General features: G+C 38.8%; 1 protein-coding gene across 2 annotated transcripts in view; it reads right to left on the reverse strand.

Moving 5' to 3' along the window:
* The window catches only part of LOC115223288 (cytosolic purine 5'-nucleotidase), a 243,065-nt gene that overhangs the window by 130,695 nt on the left and 84,583 nt on the right, over positions 1 to 27,787 (reverse strand). For both annotated transcript variants that reach the window (XM_036512160.1, XM_029793796.2), the window contains exons 4-5: positions 15,759 to 15,876; positions 13,437 to 13,532 (exon numbers count right to left, since the gene is read on the reverse strand). In XM_036512160.1, the coding sequence (XP_036368053.1) occupies positions 13,437 to 13,532; positions 15,759 to 15,876 (214 nt within the window). The remainder of the gene's footprint in view (positions 1 to 13,436; positions 13,533 to 15,758; positions 15,877 to 27,787) is intronic.

The raw sequence follows: 27,787 nt of genomic DNA on the forward strand, positions 1-27,787 counted from the left end.
ATCGTAAAGAAGGTGGTCACACTGGATTGGCAATGCGGCCCGGGATGTATTGTGCTTACAAATAAAAGACAGGGTGGTCATGGTGGAACACCTTTGATAATAGGTCTACTGGGTCTGGACTGATCTGGGACAAATCTACACTGCAAATGCCACCCTCATTTCCATCATTGTAACCACTGTCATCATCATCATCATCAATACTACCACCACCACCACCACCATCGTGACCAACATCATCCCTTCATCATCATCATCACCACCACCACCATGATCATCATTATCATCTCCACTATCACCACCACTAACAAACATAAGACACTGCCACCATCATGATTGACACCATCACCACCACCATCATCATCACCACCATCACCATCACTGCCTTCACATCATCGTTATGCATCTGTTGTCCATTTCTCGCACTTAGATGAGTTGGGATGCAGTGTTTGTTGCCTGATGTTTTCAGCCGAGTCTTCATTCATCTAATTAATTTCTTCGTTAACAGAATGAAGCTGCAAGAATTAATGTACATTTTAATATGTACACGTTTGTGTGTGAGGGAGAGAGAGGAGAGAGAGAGAGAGGGAGAGAATGATAAAGCATTGATAGCTGTTGACGATGATGTGTGTGTTTGTTAATGTATGTCAGTGTGTATGTATATATGAGTGTGTGTATGTGTATATATGTGTACACACACACACACACACACACAAATACTAGAAAACATACAGACCCACACACATGCATACACATATAGGTGTAAGCAATAATGCATCGGCATACATGCACACATGCCTATAAACAAACATATCTAAAATAAAACACCTATGCTGAACTATTGAGGACTCTACGGGTACTCTATCCAGATTACAAGTTCAGGTTTATACCTGTAGCTTCTCAACGAATGTTAACATAAAGCTGAAGATCAGTGAAAAAGAGAACACCTATGCTGAACTATTGAGAAATCTGCAGTTACTTTATCCAGATTACAAGTTCAGGTTTATACCTGTAATTATTGGGGCCCTGGAATATGTAACACACTGCTTAAATACCAATCTTGAGAAACTAGGCTTCTCAAAATCAGAAAGGAGAAAGCTAATTTGAAGACTACAGATCAGATCTATCACTGGAGCTGTAAAAATCTGTAAAACTTTCCAGAAGTTTAGCATTTAAATATATACGAACATCTCTAGATATGCAACTATATATATGAGAATATATACATAAAGCAAAACATACAAATCTGCACATATACATACAAACAAAAATACCCTGTTTGTTGATGTTGAAATTTCAATGATGGAGCCTTGGATCTACATTAGAAATCGGTTCTTTCTATATTGGCAAGAAATCTTGAAATAAAGTGAATAATGACAGACAAACAGACATATGTATGTACGGGCATCTTCCAGTTTCTGTCTACCAAATCTGCTCAGAAGTTTTTGGTCAGACCAGGTCTATAATCATCATCATCATTGTTCGACCGTGGTCGAGACAATGGAATTTACTATGTTACGCCAGACTTCACGGTTCATCATAGCATTACGGAGGTCCTGTTGCTGGATGCCTGTATCCCTGGAGATTACATCAGGGTAGGAGAGTGTGCACCCTCTGGTATTGCGAGTAGATGGCTTCCAGAGGAAAAGAGTAGAAATTACTTCTTTTTCAGCTCTACAACAAGGTCTATAATACAAGATGTTTGCTGAAGTTGTCACACAGTAGGGCTGAACCCAAAACCATATGGTTGGCATGCACACTTGTTAAGTACACCGCCATGCCTGTGCCAAACAGCCACACCGGCACCTCTATTTTAAAGACCCTGGATGAGTGACGATAACATTAGAACTCCAAAGGATTTGAACTCTGAAATGTAAAATGATGGAAGTGAATAACAAGCTGTTTTTTGTGATGCTCTGTCGACTCAGCTACTCCACCAGTATTTTTTGCTGCGGAGAAAGACCTAGAATTTCATTGGCCGTTCTTTCCTGTTCGGTTGATGCCAGTTCCGTATGTAAGTGAGTACAACCCATTAATCAAAACGCTTGTCATACACAGACATATACATACACACACACACACAAACATACATGTGTGTGCATATGTAGCTTAATGGTTTTATATATATATGTGCCTATATGTTTATATCATATATAATGTAATGATATATATATATATATATATATATATATATATCATATATAATGTATGATATATATATATATATATATATATAGATGCAAACACACACACAGAAGTATTTCTACAAAATGCATAACAATACCGAAATCTGCTAATAATGATGATGTGGTGGTATAATAATAATAATAATAATAATAATAATAACAGCAACAACAACAATAATAATATTAATAGCAACAACCAGTGACATCTTTTTTTACAATTATTTTCTTATGAATAGTATTGATAACAATTTTTATATTTTTATTTGTCAATAATGATAATAATAATAATAATATTATCACCATCATCATCATTATTATTATTATCATTATCATTATTATTATAGTTTTATTTATTCTTCCTATAATAAAAGTTGTAATAATGGTAATAATGATGAGGAACTTGGGCAAGCTGTAGATTTCCGCGAGTAGTAGATTATTATTATTATCATTATTATTATTATTATTATTGTTGTTGTTGTTGTTATTAATATGGTTTGGATTATTAGCGAAGAGAGAGAAGGAATCCGAAGTGTGCATGTAATAAAGCACGTTTTATTGGTACTAATTTGAAAAACGATTCCAGGAATCATGCCAAAAAAACTCATGTCCTGGCAGAGTTACAAAGTCAGAAGCAGAACAGCAATAACAACAACAACAACCAGAACAACAAGAAAGAAGAACAACAACAACAATGACCACCAGCTACTTGTGTGTCCAAAGAAGAAAACACTTAGGACAAAACTTTTTTCTTAAAAATGGATGGAACCCCATTTCTGCTACATATATATTACCCTCTGATCCATGGATGGAATATTCTACCCAATTGTCAGTTAGGATATGATGTTAATGATGATGTTAATGATGATGATGATGGTGACGATATAGCCTATTTCTTTACTACCCACAAGGGGCTAAACACAGTGAGGACAAATGGATTAAGTCGACTATATCGACCCCAGTGCATAACTGGTACTTATTTAATCGACCCCGAAAGGATGAAAGGCAAAGTTGACCTCGGTGGAATTTGAACTCAGAACGTAACGGCAGACGAAATACGGCTACGCATTTCGCCCGGCGTGCTAACGTTTCTACCAACTCACCGCCTTTGGTGATGATATAGCCGGTTAGCTCCAGGTCATCTCTAAGCCATTCAGCAGACCTTATGGTCAAAGGTGTGGTTACATGTGTTGTTCAGCCACTACCCGCATGTCAGGGCCCTGGTGCAGTAAACCTTATGATCCTTTGCTGGTTTACTCAAATTGTTTGGCCCCAGGTTAGATCCTCATCCAGCAGACCTCCAATGATCAAAGAGGTATTGGCCATACCAAGTTGTTTAATTCAAGTTCCTCTCTGAGCCTGCAGTTTCATTCTTCAGATTTAGTATTCAAATATGTGTGTGTGTGTGTGTGTGTGTGTGTGTCTATATATGTGTGTAAATATATATATATGTGTGTGTGTGTGTGTGTGTGTGTATGTGCATGTGTATGTATATGTGTGTGTGTGTATGAATATATGTGTGTATATGTATATATGTGTATATGTATGTATATCTCTCTTTCTTTACTCTTCTACTTGTTTCAGTCATTTGACTGTCGCAATGCTGGAGCACCGCCTTTAGTCGAGCAAATCGACCCCAGGACTTATTCTTCGTAAACCTAGTCTCTTTTGCTGAACCACTAAGTTACAGGGACATAAACACACCAGCATCAGTTGTCAAGCGATGTTGGGGGGGGACAAACAAAGACACACAAACATATATACACACACACACACACACACTATATATATGTGTGTATGTGTGTGTGTGTGTGTGTATATGTTTGTGTGTGTATACTGGAAACAACAGTAAGTCATTTTTGTTATAATAGGTAATATGTAATGACTATTATTTATGCCTCGTCTGATATACCTACATACATACATCCAGGACGACATTATCCAGTGTGTATATATTGTGTAAATGGTACACATGTAGAGCTCTGTTTGAGGTAGGCTATGCAATATCAGTAGATGCACCCCTATCTTCCTGTTAACGGACATGCTTCAAGGGTGGTTCCCTTTGTGATGATGTTTTAAAAAAGCTCATGCTGGTACAACTGGGTCTTAACCCTTTTGATACCAACCAAGTAGCCCCTGGTTTTACAATACAAACATCCTGTAATTATCTAAACTAAAACTTTCCCCAAAGTGCAAAAAAACATACTTTATTTGGAAGTTGAAAGATTACTGAATCTCTTGATACCTCATACGTCAAAATCGGCATCTCAGTTTTCGAATCCATAAGGAACACACACACAGAGTTCTTGTGGAGGTATCCATGGAAAATGGACATTAAATGATGAGGATATATATGATGGGCTTCCATACAGTTCTAATCCATCAAATTCATTCACAAGGCATTGGTAGGCCTGGGGCTATAGTAAAAGACATTTGCTTTGCCGAAGGTGCAGTGCAGTGAGATTGAACCCAAAATTACATGGCTGCCAATCAAGCTTTTAACCACACAGCCATTAATTAACAAAGGGTGAAGTATTTCATGAGAATTATGGTAACAAAAGAGTCAAAGGAGAATTCTATTAACCTTAACTCTTTAGCATTTAAACCAGCCATATCTGGCCAAAAGTATTCTGTCTGTTTTATGTTCAAACTGGCCAGATCTTGTCTCTCACACCAATCCTAAATATCATTTTAAAAATTAACAGCTACCTCATCAAAATCTCATAGCTACAAGATAATGCATGATTAGTTCAAAACAAAGTGGATGAAAAAGCATTAATTTTGGCAGAATAATGCGAACACTAATGGGTTAATTCTATTAAGCTTCTACCATTTTATCTTTGCAGTTGTAGTGATTCCTGCTGCTTTCATTCTTGTAATGATTCTTCTGTCAAATCAAATAGCTGCAAGGCTGTAACTCAAAACAGCACTGGTTTGCTCATACACCTAGCAAACACACCTAATAAAGCAGAGCTTCCATTGCCATAGTGTGAATGTGCACAAGCCACCCACATACATCAACTATACAAAAGTCATGCACCAAAACATTTGACATTTTATTCATGCTACATTATTACCAAGGGGATGAAACTGCCCTGCGTCCACTGCATTCAAAAGTTGTGGTGAGCAGTTGCTGTCTCATGTAAGATGAATCCAGCTGTATACTGAGCAAATACACTTTTACTCTTTTACTTGTTTCAGTCATTTGACTGTGGCCATGCTGGAGAACCGCCTTTAGTCGAGCAAATCGACCCCAGGGCTTATTCTTTGTAAGCCTAGTACTTATTCTATCGGAGTGGCAAGACTGGAGAGGCTGAATGGATAGGCTCTGAGTATGTTTTTCTAAGCAGGAGGAAAGAAACTGGAAGAGGGCACTTTCCCATACCTTGTGGATAGAAGAGTAATCGGGGTCTTTTGTGTAGGGTTTTACCTGAATTACCCAAAGTGGACTGCCCCGTTATTGGGAATTTCATTTATTTATTTATTCATTATTTATTCCTCTAATTTCTATTTCTTATATCCTTTGTTATGTCTGTTAATTTTCGAGTGTCTTCCTTTGATTGATGTAAACCCCACCTGCTTCTGTGTGTTGTACCCTGTCCTTTGATATTGCCCTCCATATCTTGGGCCCTTGTGGCCAATAAAAGAAACCGCTGCCACCTGACCATCAACAAGGTGGTGAGCTGGCAGAATTGTTAGCACACTCAGCAAAATGCTTAATGGCATTTCATCCGTCTTTATAATCTGAGTTCAAATTCCACCGAGGTCGGCTTTGCCTTTCATCTTTTTGGGGTTGATGAAATAAGTACCAGTTATGCACTAGGGTCGATGTAATTGACTATCCACCTTCCCCCCAAATTTTCAAGGCCTTGTGCCTAGACTAGAAATTATTATTATTATTAATTTTGTGTCATATGTGTGTGCTGATCATTATTTTACTCAATTTATTCAGTTTTATTAAATGAATTTTAATCTTGGTGTGTGACTTTTGGCCAATGCTGTGAAACAAAACTAAAATACTTCAAAAGCATGTATGATGATGATGATGATGATGATACACGCGTACACATATGCTCACATTTATACATATGTACAGGTGTACATAAATCCATATATACACACACACATAAGTATATATATATATAGACACACATGAGTATGTATATATATATATATATATATATATATATACACACACACACATGTATATATATATATATATATATATACACACACACACATGTATATATATATATATATACACACACACACATACACACATGAAATTATACACATGCATACGCACATATATGAATATATATACCTGTGTGTGTGAGTGTGTACATGTATATATATATATATGTGTAGAGATATAGATATATATATATATATGTATACATAGATACATGCATACATCCATCCACTCATCTACACACACACATACACAAAGAAAAAGTGAGTGGGAGTAAGAAAGTGAATAAGAGAGAGAGAGAGAGAGTCAATAAAATCCGCTATGCAGCATCTAACCAATCCCTGATGTGTGTCATCAATTAGTTATTACAGCCTTGGAACCTTTACTCCCTGCCATTCCATCTCGTTTGTGGGCAATTGGCCAATGCTTGTATTTCACGTTACAGTTCTACACCTATTTACAATGTGGTAGCACCGTAGAATATATAGCTTTCATCATGCTCCGTTGCCAACTTCAGACTAATTTTAGAAAGGTATCTGTTGTTAATTTGCCTTAATAAACCTCTGAAGAAAGTTGATTAGGTATAGGTTCATGGTGAGGTTGATGTGTATTAATAGAACCATCCGGGATGATGGAGGCACTGTATTTTTCGGCATAAAAGTTAAACTTTTCAAACAAAATTGAGAGTTGAAAAATGTAGGCGCAGGAGTGGCTGTGTGGTAAGTAGCTTGCTAACCAACCACATGGTTCTGGTTTCAGTCCCACTGCATGGCATCTTGGGCAAGTGTCTTCTACTACAGCCTCGGGCCGACCAAAGCCTTGTGAGTGGATTTGTTAGACGGAAACTGAAAGAAGCCCGTCATATATATGTGTGTGTGTATATATATATATATATATATATATATATATATATATATGTGTGTGTGTGTGTGTGTGTGTGTGTGTGTGTGTGTGTGTGTGTGTGTGTGTGTGTGTGTGCGTGTGTGTATGTATGTGTGTCTGTGTTTGTCTCCCTAGCATTGCTTGACAACCAATGCTGGTGTGTTTATGTCCCCGTCACTTAGCGGTTCGACAAAAGAGACCGATAGGATAAGTACTGGGCTTACAAAGAATAAGTCCCGGGGTCGATTTGCTCGACTAAAGGCGGTGCTCCAGCATGGCCACAGTCACATGACTGAAACAAGTAAAAGAGTAAAAGAGGGGATCAATTAATTATGATGTCATTCAACATATTCTCCTCTCAGATTCACACACTTATTACAGCGGTCCTTCAGTTTTCTGACCCCTGTAAAAGAACTTGGAAGGGTCAGCCTTCAACCAGTCCTTTTGCAATACCCTTGGAAACTAGGAACTTTTCAGCACCCTCTTGTACATATATATATGAGGGGTGCTGAAAAGTTCTTGGTTTTGGATATAAGAAAATACAGGAGGATCAGTTAATTATGATTTTATTCGATTCACACACTTATTGCAGCGGTCCTTCAGTTTTTCTAAACCCTGTAAAAGAACTTAGAAGGTTGGGCCTCCGACCAGATTTTTCACAATACCCTTAAAGCTAGTAATTTTTCAGTAACACCAAGACAACTTTGGGAGAACCAAAAATTCCATGTGAAATACAGCAGAATTTGGAAAAGATAACAATGCTTTCATGTTTACTCTACATATTTACACTATGGACTATATCGATTTGTATGTCTGAAAATACAATAATCATTATACAGCATATATATAAAAAAAGATGAGATGACAAAGGAATAAATGATTATCTTATGATATTTCATTAGCTTACAGCTGTTTCTGCTGTAGACTCGTAGTTGAGTGACTGAGTAACACCTTATAGCTTCATCAGAGCATTGAATATGAAATGCAATTTCTTTGGGAAAAGAATTACATTTATCCACCACCACCACCACCAAAACCACCACAACCACCACCACACCACCTCAACCAGAAGAAGCAGCAGTAGTAGCACCACCACCACCATTGCTACCAACACCACTGCCACCATCAAAAACACCACACTATTAACATACCACCACCACTCTCAGCACTACCACCAGCACCAACAATAACATTAACAACACCATCAGCACCACCACCACTGCGACCGCTGCTGCCACCACCACCACCACCATCACTGTGACCGCTGCTGCCACCACCACCACCAACTGCTGCAATCATATTCAACCATTGCTAAGCAAATAATTCCCTGCAGTCAAGAACTGTGAATTCCTCTGATTTATCCATTAAACGGACCAAATGATATTCTCCTAAAGACAGAAGAAGGAAAACAACAATGATGATAATGATGATGATGATGATGATGATGATGATGATGGCGTCACAGAATCTGTTGTTGTCTGAGATGACCTTTCAATGCTCGGCTCTTCCATTAGTGCTTGCCGTAATCAAAGTCATAGATGCACCATGCTGCATCACAGATGCAGCAGAAAAGGTCAGTCTTTGTCCAGCACCAAGAAAATTGCACTGATTCATTATTCTCACTCTCTCTCTCTCTCCAGCTTTCTTCCTTCCTCTCTCTTTGTTCCTCTGTTTTTCTTCCTCTCTTTCTGCTTCTTTCTTTCTCTCTCTCTCTCTCTCTGTATCTCTGTTTTTCTTCCTTTCTCTCTCTCCCTCTCTCTATCTACAGCTCTTTTCTTTCTCTCTTTCTCTCTCTCTCCAACTCTCTCTCTGCATCTCTGTTTTTCTTCCTCTCTCTCTCTCCATCACCCTTCCTCCCTTCTTCTCTCTGAGAGGGTAAAATCTTTTTAAAGGATGCTCTCCAAGAGTCTCCAAGAGTGCAATCTGTTAATCTAATGGTAAAACAAAAAAGGTAAGAAAGCTTAGGTGGTGGTGGTGGTGGTGGTAGCGGAAGTGGTCATGGAGGGTTAGTATAGAGATGGAAGGTTAGAGGTATGGCAGAGAGAGAGAGAGACACACACACACACACACACACACACGAACTGATGGTGTGATGGGAAATGGAGGGTTGTTGGGGGTGGGGTCTACAGAAAAGGTATGCAGATGGGGTCAGGAGGGGGAGGCAGTCTGTGTTTTTATAGGCATGCGTGGAGTGCGTATGTGTATAGTTACAGGATTGTGTGTATGTGTACATGTGTAAGTCTGAGGAGTAACCTCTTGCCCCCCACCACTACACACCCATCCATCCATAAACGCCACTTGAAATCAACAAGGAATTGTTGGCCTTTTGAAAAACAAAGCCATTTGTTAAAACAACAACTACTGCTACCCCCATCACCACCACTGCCACCACCACCACCACCACCATCATGACCATGAGCAGAAAGATTACTGATACTAGCAGCCTTCACAATAGCTAAACCACATTCAAATCACAATTCTACTTGCCTTAGGAAAGGAAGGACTATATTGGATAATGTGGTCTTGTGTTACCCTGGGTTGGTCATGACTGGAACGCCTTTGGTCTTAACTCAATCAGAACTGACCATATGACTAAACCCTCACCAAGTCCTCAACTAGTAACCAACTACCCCTCCTCTGAAATTTCAGGCATTGCACCTATATTAGAAAAGATCGTTAATATTCTTATTAAGGCGGCAAGCTGGCAGAATCATTAGCACACTGGATGACATGCTTAGTGGTATATCTTCTGCCGCTACATTCTGAGTTCAAATTCCACCGAGGTCGACTTTGCCTTTCATCCTTTCGGGGTCGATAAATTAAGTACCAGTTACGCACTGGGGTCAATGTAATCAACTTAATACCTATGTCTGTCCTTGTTTGTCCCCTCTATATTTAGCCCCTTGTGGGTAATAAAGAAATAGGTATATCTTCTGCCGCGACATTCTGAGTTCAAATTCCACTGAGGTCGGCTCTGCCTGTCATCTCTTCGGGGTCAATAAATTAAGTACTAGTTACGTACTGGGGTCAATCTGATTGACTGCCCCCCTCCCCCGAAATTTCAGGCCTTGTGCTTATAATAGAAAGGAATATTATTATTATTATTATCATCATCATTATTATTATCATTATTATCATCATCATTATTATCATTATTATTATTATTATTATTATTACTGTTGTTGTTCAAATTCCATTGAGGTCAACTGTGTCTTTCATCCTTTCAGAGTCAATAAATTAAGTACCAGTTGAGTACTGGGAGGGGGGGGGGGTCGATGTAATCGACAAGTCTCCTCCCCTAAAAATTCAGGCGTCGTGCCTTTAGTAGAAAAGACCACCATCATCATCATCAAGGCAGTGAACTGGTAGAATGGTTAGCACATCAGACAAAATATTTTGCATTTCAGCCATCTGGAATGTTCTGAGTTCAAATTCCACTGAGGTTGACTTAGCTTTCATCCATCTTTATGAGGGTCAATGAAATAACTGCCAGTTGAGCACTGGGGTCGACATAACTGACTTACCCCACCCCTAAAACTTCAGACTTTGTGCCTATAGAAAGGATCATCACCATCATCATCATTATTATTATTATTATCATCATTATTATTGTTAGCATTCTGCCAGTGGCATTTTGTCCATCTTTACGTTCTAAGTTCAAACTCCACCAAGGTCAACTTAGCCTTTCATCCTTTGGGGGGAATAAAATAAGTACCAGTTGAACACTGGGGTTGATGTAGTCGACTTAGTTCTGTTCTGTTTTCTGCAGGTGCTCCACCCTTATTGCAACCCCTATTTGTTCCACGTATTTCTCAAGATTTTTGCTCACTGTTCCCAGGGCTCCAGCAGTTACTGGTACTACTAGTAACTACAATTGCATAACTACAATTGCATAACCTCCCAAGCTAACCTGTCATATCTATCGACTTTTCTTTCTTCCTTATTTTTTATATAATAATAATAATTCGTTAGATTCACTTCAACATTTAAATTTAATTTGTCAAAATATTTTCGTCACTTTGAGCACGGAATTTTGTCAGTGAACAGTTTTGTCAGTGAACAGGTCACGGTCACAAAGCGACGAAAATATTTTGACAAATTAAATTTAAATGTTGAAGTGAATCACAGGTTTTGTGTGTTTCTTAAATGGCTTATAAACACCTTCCACGCTGCAATTGTTTTCGTTCCAGCACACGATCTCAGATCAGGTCACTTGCTATGCAAGTATATTTCCATAATATAATAATAATAATAATTATTATTATTATTATTATTATTATTATTTGGCCTTGTGATATCCTCCTCATCTGATGCCCATGTAACAAATAAAAGAAAGCATCATTATTATTATTTTTAGTAAAATTATAATTTTTATTATCATTATTGGGCAGTGTGTAATGTTTGTTAGCAGCAGTAGCAGTTGTATTCATCAATCACTCATCTTCACTCACACCTCACACTCAATGTTGCATGGTTGAGTAACTAGAGAAAGACAAAGAGATGTAGTAACAAGGAAGGTGGAGGGGGGAAGGAAGGAAAGATGGAAGGACTCTCCCCTCCTCTCTGTCACTCTTCAGGCAAGAACACAAAAAGATGTAGTAAAGGGCAGAGTGGGTGATATAAAGGAACAAATACAAGAGCAGGAGGGGGGAGAAAGTGGGGCCAGTGAGTGGGGGCCAAATGTCTGACTGCTATTACTTACTGCTCTGTTGGAACCCCTTTCAAAGAGATGAAAGGTGTGGGTGGATGGGTTGGGGGCTGGGTGCCGTGGGGGGTAGGGACCCTCCTGTGTCTAAGAATTAACAACCTTTGATACATTAAACCCACCATTAAAACAGAATAACAACTTACTGCTCCCTCTTTGCCTCACACACACACATAATAAAACACACTCACTAGACTGAACATAAACAAAATTGCACACACACACACACACACACACACACACACACAAACGTAACTGCTCATACATACATGCACATAAACACACATATAAGCACACTTGCATGTATGCACACAATCATAAAAACAACTATACATACAAACACACCACATCGCACCACATACATATATGTGCAACTGTATGCACATATACATAATCACACACACACACATATATATATATACATACATTTACACACCACATATCTACATAACATACATACACATACACTACATGCACATATATATATATACACATACACTACATGCACATACATACATATATATATATATATATATATATATATAACACATAGCGATTTTGACGTCTATATCTAGCATATTGACTGTCCACTTTTAGTGGTCAGTCCTTTAATTTTGTATATATATATATATATATATATATATATATACATATATATATATACACATACACATACACACTACACTGCATACTTAAACACACATACATCCACACATACACGCATACACACACACCTGCAAAGTTCAACAGGCAATGGACACACCATCTTCTTTCCCTACATCAACGTGTGTGTGTGTGTGTGCGTGCATATGTATGTGAGTGTCAGAGCAAACTCATGCGTTTCTGTATGTGTGATTACATGTATGGGTGTGTGTGTGTGTGTGTGTGTTTGCAATATCAGTATGTATCTAAGTCTGGGAGCTGGCAGGGTCGTTAGCACGCTGGGCAAAATGCTTTGTGGCATTTCGTCTGTCATTATGTTCTAGGTTCAAATTCTGCCGAGGTCAACTTTGCCTTCCATCTTTTTCAGGGTCAATAAAAACAGGTACCGGTTGTGCACTGGGGTTGATGTAATTGACTTTGCCACTCCCCCTCAGATTGCTGGCTTTGTGCCAAAATTTGAAATCATTATTATTATTCTATTAATATAATAATTTTGCACGGTGGACAGAATGCTTAGCTGCATTTCGTCCATCTTTACGATCTGAGTTCAAATTCCACCGAGGTCAACTTTACCTTTCATCATTTTGGGGGCAATCAAATAAGCACCAGCTGCACACTGGGGTTTACGTAATCAATTTAACCCCCCACCCCCACCCACAAACATAATTCCTGTTGCTTTGTTTGTTGTTTGCAGGGGGGGCGGAGGGGCATATAGAGTCAAGGCTGTGCCCCAGCATGGTCACAGTCCAATGATTGAAACGAGTAAAGGGAAACAGCTCAGGGTGCATGTGTATGAAGTAAATGTTGTACTTACCCACTGAGGAAACTGAATCCATGAACACAGACAAGGATGTAACCGAAACTGTCCACTTTCAACAGGTTCCCATAGAGTGTATCGAACCACAATCCTCTGCAATACCATCAAACAAATGGTTTAGTGAAACATCAGAAATATATTATAAGCATAAAACACACACAGAGGGCCAGATTAAGAGCCATGGAGGCCCTAAACACTTAAAAAGAAATTTTGGTGTCCCCATACATATGTAATTTAAAATATAAACAATAAACGGCCACAGTCAGATGGTGCTTTTTACGTGACACCGGCACAAGGGCCAGGCGAGGCTGGCAACGGCCATCTGATTGTGGCCATTGCCAGCCTCGCCTGGCCCCCGTGCTGGTGGCATGTAAAAAGCAACATCCGACTGTGGCCGTTTGCCAGCCCCGTCTGGCACGTAAAAAGCACCCACTACACTCACGGAGTGGTTGGCGTTAGGAAGGGCATCCAGCCGTAGAAACATTGCCAGATCAGACTGGGCCTAGTGCAGCCTTCTGGCTTCCCAGACCCCAGTTGAACCGTCCAACCCATGCTAGCATGGAAAGCAGACGCTAAACGATGATGAACAGGGTAAAGACTTCCTTTGGTCATGAATGACAAAGGGGCTGCAATTAGAAAGTTCCCTTCTGAGACACAAGTCCATAAAAGGTTATTTATGGAATACCAACATACCAGCATGATTTGCAGATTTAGAAATAATAATGTTTCTATTTATTTGAGGAAGATTTTAACTGCTATTTCTTGCAAATCACGAGACTGTTTAAAGCAGGAGGTAAAGAACCATTTAAATTCTAGGGATGAATAGCAAGTGCATGAGAACTTGCAGTGCAACTGCACCAGAAAAATTAACAAATCTTTTATTTTACAAATTCATAGGTATGCTTGCAATTTCACTAACTAACATTAATTATAGAAATAGAGTAATTAACTAAGTAATTACAATACTTTAAAGACTCTGTACGGGATGTTGAAACCAATTTATATTCAAGTAGTTTTTGAGTTTTTATCTGAAGCTGAAGGATTCAACCTGTTTTTTTTAAATTTTTTAAATTTTTATTTTTCTACCCAGGCAGCCCAGGTTCGATTCCCAGTATGGGGACATTGACTTATAGGCAGGGGCATGGCTGTGTGGTAAGAAGCTTTAGGTTTAGTCCCACTACATGGCACATTAAACAAGTGTCAACAGCTCTTGTTTTGGGCCGACCAAAGCCGTGTGAGTGGATTTGGTAGACGGAAACTAAAAGAAGCCCCTTGTATGTGTGTGTCTTTGTATCGGCGTTTGTCCCCACAACTGACAGACAACCGGTGTTGGTGTGTTTACGTCCCTGTAACTTAGCAGCTCAGCAAAAGAGACCAACAGAATAAGTACCAGGTTTTAAAAAAATAAGTACTGGGGCTGATTCCTTTGACTAAAAGATTCTTCCAGGTGGTGCCCCAGCATGGCCGCAGTCTAATGGATGATATTAGTAAGAGACAGAAGACAAAAAATATGAGTAAGAAGCTTAACATTTGAATGAAGATAAAATTTTGCCTGCAAATGAGGGGGTCCCTGCCTCTAACAAAGAAGCCCCCCCCCCATTGGGTTTTAAAGTGACAATTCTATGTTGAATAAGAGAAGTTAGACCAATCTTTAAGGACCAGCATTCAACCTCAGTCCCTCTAGTTTTACACTGAAGAGTGACAGTTACCTACTTGTGCCCCTGGATAAGATAACAGTCTATCATATGTCTAAAGAGTGAAGTTAGTCCTTTCATACAAGACTACTATTCTAACCCAACTTCCTGTTATTTTTCCACTGAAGCGAGACAAATATCTCCTCTTGCCCCTGGATAAGATAACAGTCTGTCATACATGTTTAAGGAGTGAAGTTAATCCTTTCCTACAAGACTAGTACTTTAGTCTAACTTCTTGTTGTTTTTCTGTTGAAGTGAGACATATCTCCTCTTGCCCCTGGAAAAACAACAGTCTCTCATACATATCTAAGTAGTACAGTTAATCCTTTCCTATAAGATCAGCATTTAGCCCCACTTACTGTTATTTTTCCAGTGAAGCAAAACAAATATCTCTTCTGCCACTGGATAAGACAATAAATAGTTAAGGAGCAAAGTTAATCCTTTCCTATAAGACTAATATTTTAGCCTAACTTCCTGTCATTTTTTTTTCTGTTGAAGTGAGACAAATATCTCCTGGATAAGACAACAGCCTATGAACACATGGAAGAAGTGAAAATAGAAACCAAACCAAAACATTACAGATATATATAAAGAAAAACACTGAGGGAGTGTATTGAGAACTTACCTTATTGGGAAGGTGTGGTCGTACTCAAAGTCCTCAATAGCATTAGGGTAACCCATGAGAATCATTTTCTTTTTGATGAGGTCAAAACCAAGGGCCTCGAAATTGGGAGATTTGTAAACTGTGATAAAGAGAAGAAAAAAAGAAAAGGTTTAGTCATTTTATTTTATTTTGTTAATGTATTTTTGACTGCCTTGTTTCATATATCTTTTAAAGTTGTCTTTTATTTGTTTCAGTCATTGGACTGTGGCCATGATGGGGCACTGCCTTGAAGAACTTGTCAAATGAATCAATGCCAGTACATGTTTTTTTTCAAGCCTGGTACTTTTTCTATCGGTGTCTTTTGTCAAACCACTAAGTTATGGCAATGCAAACACACCAACATCAGTTGTCAAGCAATGGTGGGGAGACAAACAGAGACACACATACACACACAAATATATACATACAACAGCCTTCTTTCAGTTTCCATCTATCCAATCCACTCATGAGGGTTTGGCTGGCCTGAGAATATAGTGGAATACAATTGCCCAAGGTGCCACACAGTGGGACTGAACCCAGGACCATGTGGTTGAGAAGCAAGCTTCTTACCACACAGCCCCATCTGCATATATATATATATATACATCATCATTCAGCATCTGCTTTCTATGCTGGCATGGGTTAGATGGTTCCACTGGAAATGGTAAGCTGGAGAGCTGCACCAAGTTCCAGTCTGGTTTGGCATAATTTCCACAGCTGGATTCCCTTTCTAAAACCAACCACTGCAGTATATAGTTAATCCAAACAAGAAAACACAAAAAAACACAACAACGTGAGGACGTGGAACAAATATAGTATTATTGGACGCTCAGGAAAGAAGGAGGGTTTAACGTTTCAAGCGGAGCTCTTCGTCAGAAACATAGGAGAAGGAAAGATCCAGAGAAGGGAAGACAGAGGAAAAAAAATCGCCAACGGTACACACATGGTCACATATATATGTACATTATACATACAATGTGCTTCCATACAGTATCTGTATAGCAAATTCACTCACAAGGTTTGCCCAGGGTTATAGCAGAAGATCCTTGCCCCTCTACCCCCCACCCGGTGCTGTAGTGGGATTGAACATGAAGCTACATAGTTGCAAAGCAAGCTTTTTAACTACACAACTGCATTGTGCATGTGTATTTGTAGGTATACTGTATGAATGTGTGTGTGTGCAGCTATGCTGTGTGAGTGTGTGTGTGTGTAGGAATGTTCTGTGTATTCATGTGTTTGTAGGCATGTTCTATGTGTGTGTGTGTGCTTGTAGATACAGATGAGTATGTGCATTAGTTTATGTAGGTATGCACTATGTGTGCACTGCAAGGGTCTGTTTGTCTTTCTCTCTCTCTCTCTCTGTCTTTCTATTCCTATCACTATCTCTTAGTCACCCCTCTCTCGCTTTCTCTCTCTCTCTCTCTCTCTCTCTGTCATTCTGTTCCTATCACCATCTCTTAGTCACCCCCTCTCTCTCTACTCCCTTACCATTGTCTCTGTCTCTCTGCTTCCATAACACTTCCCCTCCTATCACCACCACTCCCTCCCTCCCTCTCCTGTTAGCCCCACCACCACCACCACCACTCCTTCAGACACAGATCTGATAATCAACAATACATAAAAACAGTAGGCAGAGGAGGAGGAGGTGCAGGAGAGAGGTGGAGGTACTGTCCAAATGATGTTGGTGGTGGTGTATGAGACAATGCAGAAGTGTGTGTGCTGAGGCGTGGGGGGGGGCGAATGTGGGTGGAGGAAAGGAGATATGAGAAGTGGGGATGGGGGAGAGGTGTTGGTCAGAGGGTGGTGGTGATGGGGAGTTCTGAAGTTAATGACAGGCAGTAATCATCAATGTGACCCTTGGTTGAAGGTGAGATAAAGATGGCAGCAGGTGGAGGTGGGTTGGGGTTGATGGAGGAGGAATACAGAGGTGTAGTGCCTATGTACTATTTGGTGGTGGTGGTGGTGGCAGGGGCTGTAGTGATGGGGGTGATGATGATGATGACAGTGTTGTTGGGGATGTGTTAAAGATGGTGTTGTTATTGTTGATGGTGTGGTGGTGGTGGTGGTCATGGCTGGTTGATGGAGTTTTGTGTTGGTGTTCTCGATGGGGGGGGGCTCGCATGAAGGTGGTGTTAATATTCTGGTAAAATCGTTAGCACAGTCTTTACATTATGAGTTCAAATTACACCGGGGACGACTTTGCCCTTCATCCTGTTGGAGTTGATAAAATAAGTACGGGTGGGGGGTGTCGATGTAATCGATTTAACCCCCCCCGCCCCGCTGGCCTTGTGCCAAAATTTAAAATCATCATCATCATCATTATTATTAAGGTGGTGAGCTGGCAGAATTGTTACGTTCTGAGTTCAAATTCTGCCGAGATTGACTTTGCCTTTCACTGGTACTTAATTTATCGACCCCGAAAGGATGAAAGGCCTTGTGATGGTAGTGGTGTTGGTGGTGACAATGATAGCATATTGGTATTGTTGTTGTTGTTGGTGGTGGTGGTGTTAAGAGAATTGAGGGCAAAGTGATGTGGTTAATGGTTATGATGGTAAAATGATGGTAGTGGCACTGGTATCTTGGTATTTCTGGTCTCATCTCATCTCATCTTCTTCGCCCACCTATACTCAAGAGGATTGTGTGGAGGGTTGGGGGGGGAGTGTCTTCAAGCATGCCTTCCGTCAGGCCCTATGAGAAGTACCCATCTCCAAACTGATCCAGCTGAATCACCAAGTGAGACAAGCTGAGTTCATGGATGGTATCCAACCATCTTGCTTGTGGTCTAGCCTTAGGTCTCCTACAAGTTGGTTTTGCTCATAAAACCTGTCCAGTGATTCCTCAAAAAGGTCTCAGGAGTGACACTGCTCAAAGTGTGTAGTTTGGAGACCAGAGAGACACTCCAGATGGAGCTGCTGTTTCTCTGAATTGAGAGGTCATGGTTCTGATACCACAGATATGTAGTAAGAATGTCCTAAGAAATAAATGTGACCAGATCTCAAACAACAACATCTGAGAACAATGCCAAGCAGCAGCAGCAGCTGACCATTGAAGACCAAGTCTAGCAGCACAGGCTACAATGGTTTGACCACATCTACAAGATGAGCAACGGAAGACTACAACACCAACATCTGTGGTGGCAGTGACCCTTGCACTGGAGAATCCAGTGCAGTGCACCACAGAAGACATGGGAAAAACAACCTGAAGTCACAGTGCTTTGACCTCAAGCACGCTAAGGTCAGCATTTTGGAGTGGAAAGTGTGGAATAACCTCATCCAGCAACACCCACAGTTATGTACTGGTGGAGAGGACAGCCTCCCCCTACAGTTGCCGTGGCACGTAAAAAGCACCAACCGATTGTAGCCGTTGCCAGCCTACCCTGGCACATAAAAAGTACCACCTACACTCACGGAGTGGTTGGCGTTAGGAAGGGAATCCAGCTGTAGAAACACTGCCAGATCAGACTGGGCCTGGTGCAGCCTCCTGGCTTCCCAGACCCCAGTTGAACCGCCCAACCCATGCTAGCATGGAAAGCGGATGTTAAACGATGATGATGATGATGAATAGCCAGAACACCATTAATACCAGCAATTAAATGTTTGGCCCTAGGTCAGACCAAAGGTTGAGCAGCTCTATGGACAAAGACAATCCAGTCAATGACCATACCATCATTTTGTATTTTTACATCAGGAATAATGTATCTTGGGTTACACTACCCAACATGTTCTTTTGCTTTTCTTTAGGATGATTGTGTGCAATGAGGAACATTTGGTTGCTATTTCATGCAGACTGAAAGAGTACACAGGTGCTCCCTAGCAGCAGCAGAAGTAGAGGTATATGTAGTAGTAGTAGTAGTAGTAGTAGTAGTAGTAGTAGTAATAGTGGTGGTGGGGGTGGTAGTAGTAGCAGTAGTAGTTGTAGTAGTCAAGGTGGTGGTGGTTATAGTTGTATTTGTAATGGTAGTGGGTGGTGGGGTTGTGAAGGTAGTGGTGATGGTGGTGCTGCTGCTGTTGGCGTTTGTGGTGGTTATGGTTGTAGTAGTAGTAGTGATGATACAACAAGTAAAAGTAGTAGTAGTAGTAGTAGTAATTGTGGTGGTGCTAAGTAGAATAGAATAATGTTCTGGAAAGATCTAATCAGTCCATTTTTCTGCAATCTTGGGTCAGGCAAATCATTCGAAGGGGATGGTGGTGGTGGTGGTGGTGGTGGTGGTGGTGGGCCGATGAAACACAGGATTTCATTAGAGCAAAATTATTCACACCTCATTGCTTGCCCTCTTCATCCTTTCCCACCTCCATTCCCCCCACCCGATCCCTTCCCTGGTCCTCCCACCCCCACCCCTATAGTTCCCCCCCTTCTTTGAATTCCTTCCCAAGTTCCACCTTCATTATTCCCTAGCCTAGCTCTCCCTTCTTTGTTCTCCTTGTTCCCTTACTCTCTCATTATCCCTTGCCTCTCCTTCCCCTTCCTTGCTCTCTATCTCTCCTTTCCTTTCCTTCCCCTTACTCTCTTCCCTCTTGCTCTCCTTCTCTCCGTTGCTTTTCTTCCCACCCTTACTCCCTTTCTCTCGTCCCTTACAAGGGAGTTTTTCTTATGTTTTTTTGCCCTCAGAGTCTTTGATTTTGGTTTGTTTTGTTTCTTGTAAAACCCAGGGGCAATTTTCATGGATGATCTTCTACAAAAAAATATACACTTAATTGCACACCCAGATTCATATACGTACAATATATAACAGTGTGAGCATTATACATACATGCACACACACACATATATATATATATGTGTGTGTGTGTGTATGTATATATAATGCTCACACACACTCACTCGCACAGATAATCATAAGTGCATAAATGCATGTGAATTGTAGAAAGATTATGTATGTGAGAGTGTGTATGTGTATGTATATATATATATATGGGGGGAAGGGTGTATATGTGTGGGGGGAAAGAGGTGTATATGTGTGTGTGTAATATCTGTGGCAAAATAACTGAAATAGACCACTAAAACTATAGTCTGTGTGTATTTTATTAATAACTACATGAGTGCATGTGTGTGTGTGTGTGTATATATATATGCACACACACACACACACACACACAGAGAAAGCAGTGTTCCAGCATGGCCTTGATTTTGATGACAAAAACACACACTGAAAAATGTGTCTACCCATATCTAACTAAATACTATATATGTATGTGTGTGTGTGTGTGTGTGTGTGTGTGTGCGTGTTGAATATATTTTGCAACTTGCACATTTGGCCTGGTACATTCCAACCCTAATCCTACCCCCCTACAATGATTTCCCTACAACCACCCATACATACATACACCACAAACACACACACACACACACACACATATATATAAACACAATCGAGATACACACACAGATATTACATACAGATATAATATATACAGAGCTCACATACACAATGCTAATGTGTGTGCACACATACACACACATGTATACATGCATATACGCACACACATACATGGCCCTAAAGAAATTCTGCGAGTAATGATTTTATTCTACGTTCAGTGATGAAGGGACTTTTCCTGATCAGCAATGAGTGGGGGGTGGGGTGGCATGCAGTGAGGAGGGGGTGTTGAAATATGGGTCCTGGAGCATGGCAGGGTAGGTGGGTAGGGGACAACAGCATTGACTAACACAGAAGAACTAAAGATTAGAACCACCACCACAACCCTCCTCCCACCATGAGCTGATTTAAAAAAATTTTTCTTCTTTGGTTCTTTGGTTCCTAGTTAGCAAGAAATGGTAAATGCAAGGAAAGCACTTCAGGTTCGTTTACTTAATTATAGTTCTATATAATAATAATGAGGATTATAATAATAATGATAACAACAACGACGATGATGATGATGATAATGATGACTGCAATAGTAAATACAGGGATTCTGGATGGGAGGGCATGGAAAGATGGTGAGTGGTTCAGAGAAGATTACATAAGTTCTGGGAAGAGTTCAGTGGAATCATTCTTGAGACGCACAGAAGAAACTAAGACATAGATCTAACCCCAGTTGGCCAGCATTGGTTTGGTGGTTGTTGTTGTTTGGCTGTAGGTCAAGCCTTGATCATATAGCTTTGGGTAAGCATCTTCTAGTATAGCCCTGGGCCAACCAACCTCTTATGAATGGATTTGGTAGATGGAAACTGAAAGAAGCCTGTCATACAATTATCATTTAACATCCACTTTCCATGCTGGCATGGGTCAGGCAGTTTGACTGGAATTGGTAAGCTGAAGAGCTGCACCAGGTTCCAGTCAGGTTTGGCATGATTTTTACAAATGGATGCCCTTCCTAATGCCAACCACTCCAAGAGCATAACAGGTGCGTTTTACATGACCCTGGCAACAGCAATGACCATGATTTTCCAGGTGCCATTTACACAAGACTGGTGGGGAACCATTTACATCAGTGCTCCGCAACTGGTGTGCCACAACACGAGACGATGCTAGGTGTGCCACAACATGAGACGATGCTAGGTGTGCCACAACACGAGACGATGCTAGGTGTGCCACAACACGAGACGATGCTAGGTGTGCCGCAGTGGAACCTGGGTATAATTTTTTTCCTTATAGTTTTAGTTACATTTTTCAGTTCAGGTGGGCTGCTGAATTTTGAAAAGAATATTATAATGTACCGCAAGTGAAAAAGATGAGAATAGCATGGAGGATTTCGTTGCCTCTTGGCAGAAACAGCTGTAAGGAACTGATCTTATACTCTTTCGTGTAATTAATACATGTGTATGTAGCACATAGTTACTACATGTGGGTGTACTCTTCTAATACTTTCTAATACTTTTGAATAAATAGACACACTGGAATGTCTACAAGGTGATGTATGTCGTTCTATATCCTCTCCATTTTCTCTTATTTGCTATATATATATATATATATATAATATATATATATATATATAGTACTCTTTTTTTGTTTGTTTGTTTGTTTCTGTCTTTCATGCCATACACATTCGCTAGCTTTTTTACAAAGGGGTCTAATGCTCTTGGCTTAGACTTTTTTTTTTGGGCAGGGTGGCCAGATCAAACCATCTCAAGTGTAACTGCCCGAAATAGTCATGACTTCTGGTACTTGACTGAAGAAAGAAAGCCACGAATGACCCGTCTTTTTTGCTTGTCTTTCTAATTCTTGTTTCTCTTGTCCACCTTTGTATAATCTATTTGTTTGAATGTTTTGATGCCCTCTGTTGCGTTTTTCTTCTATATATATATATATATATATATATGTAACAAAACAAATATAAGAGAGTGGTCAATATATTGCTCACTCTAGCACCAGTTAATCCAAAAGGTTTCAACCACGAAGATACATGTTTCCCATGAAAGCCAGTACGACTGTTAGCTCACACGGACAGGGCAAGTAAAAAATAACAAAAATACAGATTATTTTGGGACAATTGTTTCGCTATTAATGAATTAAATGTAATATTACTTACAAAAAAATCCATTTGTAGCTCGTCAGCCAAGACTATCTGGATGAAATCCACTCAATCACACGCCAGATTTTACCATAACGATAAATACGCGTGTGGTTCAATTGATTACATCCGACGTTATAATTCAAATGCCCCAACCACAGCGCGCCAAACTTTCACGGAAAACAAATACAGCATTTAGAAATAAATGCAGCATAATTATAATTAATTAATAAGGGTGAGAGAATTAGATACTAATTTAATAGTATATTTATTCAACACCAAGTGGCCTAGTGCTACGAGAAACCTGGATTATTATAATATTTTATAACATATTACAATACTTTTACAAAACAAATATAAGAGAGTGGTCAATATATTGCTCACTCTAGCACCAGTTAATCCAAAAGGTTTCAACCACGAAGATACATGTTTCCCATGAAAGCCAGTACGACTGTTAGCTCACACGGACTTGCCCTGTCCGTGTGAGCTAACAGTCGTACTGGCTTCATGGGAAACATGTATCTTCGTGGTTGAAACCTTTTGATTAACTGGTGCTAGAGTGAGCAATATATTGACCACTCTCTTATATTTGTTTTGTAAAAGTTTGTAATATGTTATAAAATATTATAATAATCCAGGTTTCTCGTAGCACTAGGCCACTTGGTGTTGAATAAATATACTATTAAATTAGTATCTAATTCTCTCACCCTTATTAATTAATTATAATTATGCTGCATTTATTTCTAAATGCTGTATTTGTTTTCCGTGAAAGTTTGGCGCGCTGTTGGTTGGGGCATTTGAATTATAACGTCGGATGTAATCAATTGAACCACACGCGTATTTATCGTTATGGTAAAATCTGGCGTGTGATTGAGTGGATTTCATCCAGATAGTCTTGGCTGACGAGCTACAAATGGATTTTTTTGTAAGTAATATTACATTAATTCATTAATAGCGAAACAATTGTCCCAAAATAATCTGTATTTTTGTTATTTTTTACTTGCCCTGTCCGTGTGAGCTAACAGTCGTACTGGCTTCATGGGAAACATGTATCTTCGTGGTTGAAACCTTTTGGATTAACTGGTGCTAGAGTGAGCAATATATGACCACTCTCTTATATTTGTTTTGTAAAAGTATTGTAATATGTTATAAAATATTATAATAATCCAGGTTTCTCGTAGCACTAGGCCACTTGGTGTTGAATAAATATACTATTAAATAGTATCTAATTCTCTCACCCTTATTAATTAATTATAATTATGCTGCATTTATTTCTAAATGCTGTATTTGTTTTCCGTGAAAGTTTGGCGCGCTGTTGGTTGGGGCATTTGAATTATAACGTCGGATGTAATCAATTGAACCACACGCGTATTTATCGTTATGGTAAAATCTGGCGTGTGATTGAGTGGATTTCATCCAGATAGTCTTGGCTGACGAGCTACAAATGGATTTTTTTGTAAGTAATATTACATTTAATTCATTAATAGCGAAACAATTGTCCCAAAATAATCTGTATTTTTGTTATTTTTTACTTGCCCTGTCCGTGTGAGCTAACAGTCGTACTGGCTTTCATGGGAAACATGTATCTTCGTGGTTGAAACCTTTCGGATTAACTGGTGCTAGAGTGAGCAATATATTGACCACTCTCTTATATTTGTTTTGTAAAAGTATTGTAATATGTTATAAAATATTATAATAATCCAGGTTTCTCGTAGCACTAGGCCACTTGGTGTTGAATAAATATACTATTAAATTAGTATCTAATTCTCTCACCCTTATTAATTAATTATATATATATATATATATAAGTTCATCAAAATTTAGATTCAGATGAATATGGTACTTAAGTTAGATGCACCAGAACTTTGTATGGTGTTATCCATATAAATCCATGGGGTGATTATAATCAAAGTAAGCAACAAGAGATATTACCGGAGATATTCTTGTTGCTTACTGGTGATTTATTTCCTCTGTCTTCCCTTCTCTGGATCTTTCCTTCTCCTATGTTTCCGACGAAGAGCTCCGCTCGAAACGTTAAACCCTCCTTCTTTCCTTAGCGTCCAATAATACTATATTTGTTCCACGTCCTCGCATTGTTGTGTTTTTTTGTGTTTTCTTGTTTGGATTAACCTTATATATATATATAATATATATATATATATATATATATATATATATATATATATATATGTGTGTATCAGGCAAATAAGAAAATGCAGAGGATAATTGACAGACATCAGCCTGTAGACGTTCATTTATATCTATTTATTAATTGATTACAATCATATGTATAAGTAATCAAATAAACAAATGAAATAAGCAAATAAACATGTAAATAAATACATGAATAAAAATAAACAAATGAATAAGAATAAATGAGTGAAAAAACGCTAAGCTCTTACAGCTGTTTCTAACTATGGGGTTGCCCAACCTGCCACGTTTTCTACATCATGCCAGTAATATACAGCGATTTTACAAATGCTGAACAAACATTGGACAGGGGTCCAATATGTATATAATGTATATATATATATATCAAGTTAGCTATTGATCTATCTATCAATCTATCTAGCCAGCTATCTAGCCAGCTATCCATCCATCTCTCTCTCTCTCCCGCTATCTATCTGTCTGTCTATATATATATATATATATATGCATTATATATATATATATATAATAATAAATATTAGGGAATGAATCCAAAATTATATATATATATAATGTATGTGTGTATATATATATATATATATATATAATATATATATATATATATATATAGACAGATAGATATACAGACAGACAGATAGATAGATAGATAGATAGAAAGAGAGAGAGAGAGATGGATGGATAGCTGGATAGCTAAATAGCTAGATGGATAGATAGATAGATTGATAGATCGATCAATATAGCTAACTAGATAGATGGATGGATGGATGGAGGGACAGATAGATAGATGAATAGATAGATATATTCCATACTGGTAAAATCAAGTCTTTTGAGATGGACAAAAAAAAAAAATTCTCCCTTATTCATAAACCCTTAATATGAAGAAAGAGAGGGAAATGATTGTAAGAGGGGAGGAAAGATACTCACACACACATACATATATACATACATACATCTATGTGTGTGTGTGCAAAAGAGAGGGACAGACAGACAGAGAAAAAACAAGAGTTCATTTAGCTAATCCCTTCAGTTGTTTCAATTTGCAAGGAAGGTGAAAGACAAGGGTGGGGAATGGGTGTGCCAGCTATTACGGGAGAGTATGGGGGAAGGGTGATCAGTGGGGGGGGACTGTCTTAAAAATCCCTAACATTCTCGTTCCGAGGAGTCTAATTTACTGGAAGGTGGCAAAGGAAGGAACGGCGGCAGCTTTATAAGATATGAGAACTTATAAACTAACTTTCAGGATACCCATTACCTGTCTTCACCAACACCACCACCAACAACAACAATGCTAGATGAATCATTAATAAGGAGCTCCTAATATGACCTTCCAAATGAACGTGTAGGTAATGATGATGACAGTGATGGTGATGACTGTGGTGATGGTGATTACGAAAAAGGGGACTAAATGGAAGAGGAGGAGGAGAAGGGTTGGTGGGCTTTGATGTTTGTATTTTCTTTTTAAATTCTTCTGATGGTAATATAGAACAGTTACTTAATGAATCCTTTAAATTTTTATTACATGCTTATACATGCACGCACACACAGGCATATATATATATAAATATATATATATATATACACACACACACAGATATGTATATAAATACCTATATATATACATACATATATTTATATACATACATACATATAAACGTACATACATACATATAAACGTACATACATATATATACATATATATATGTATATATATGCATATATACACATATATATATGCATATATACTTACATATATACATATACATATATACATATTATACACACACACACACATATATATATATGAATGTGTGTGTGTGTGTGTGTGTGTATATATATATAATTTATATATATATAAATATGAAAAGAAAATGGAGAGATTGAAAGATAGACATCAATTTATCTATGGAACTCCAATTACATACATATATATTCCTTTAAGAGGTATATATATATCCTCGCAACACAAACACACACATATATACATACCACACACACACACACACACACATATATCATGCTTATACATATATATATATATATGTGCATGCATTCCAACTGCAATTTGATGAAAGCATGTTAAACGCTTTGTCCCAATATTAACAAGGAATTTTACTCAGCTTTCATTATCTAATATTTCACTCATTGTCCACCACCACCACCACCACCACCTTCGCCACCAACTCTACTAACAATACAATCATCACCAACGACACAGCTGCTGCCACCACTGTGTCCACCACCACTAACACTACCACCGGACACCATCCTGTGAATGGTACCATACATTTTATCCTAGAAATACAACACCTAAGTATAAACACACACACACACGTGCACTCATGTGTACATACATAACTATTAATTTGTGTATGTGTATATATATAAATATAT

This window comes from Octopus sinensis, linkage group LG22 (assembly GCF_006345805.1).
Source record: "Octopus sinensis linkage group LG22, ASM634580v1, whole genome shotgun sequence".
In the NCBI taxonomy this organism is placed as follows: Eukaryota; Metazoa; Mollusca; class Cephalopoda; order Octopoda; family Octopodidae; genus Octopus; species Octopus sinensis.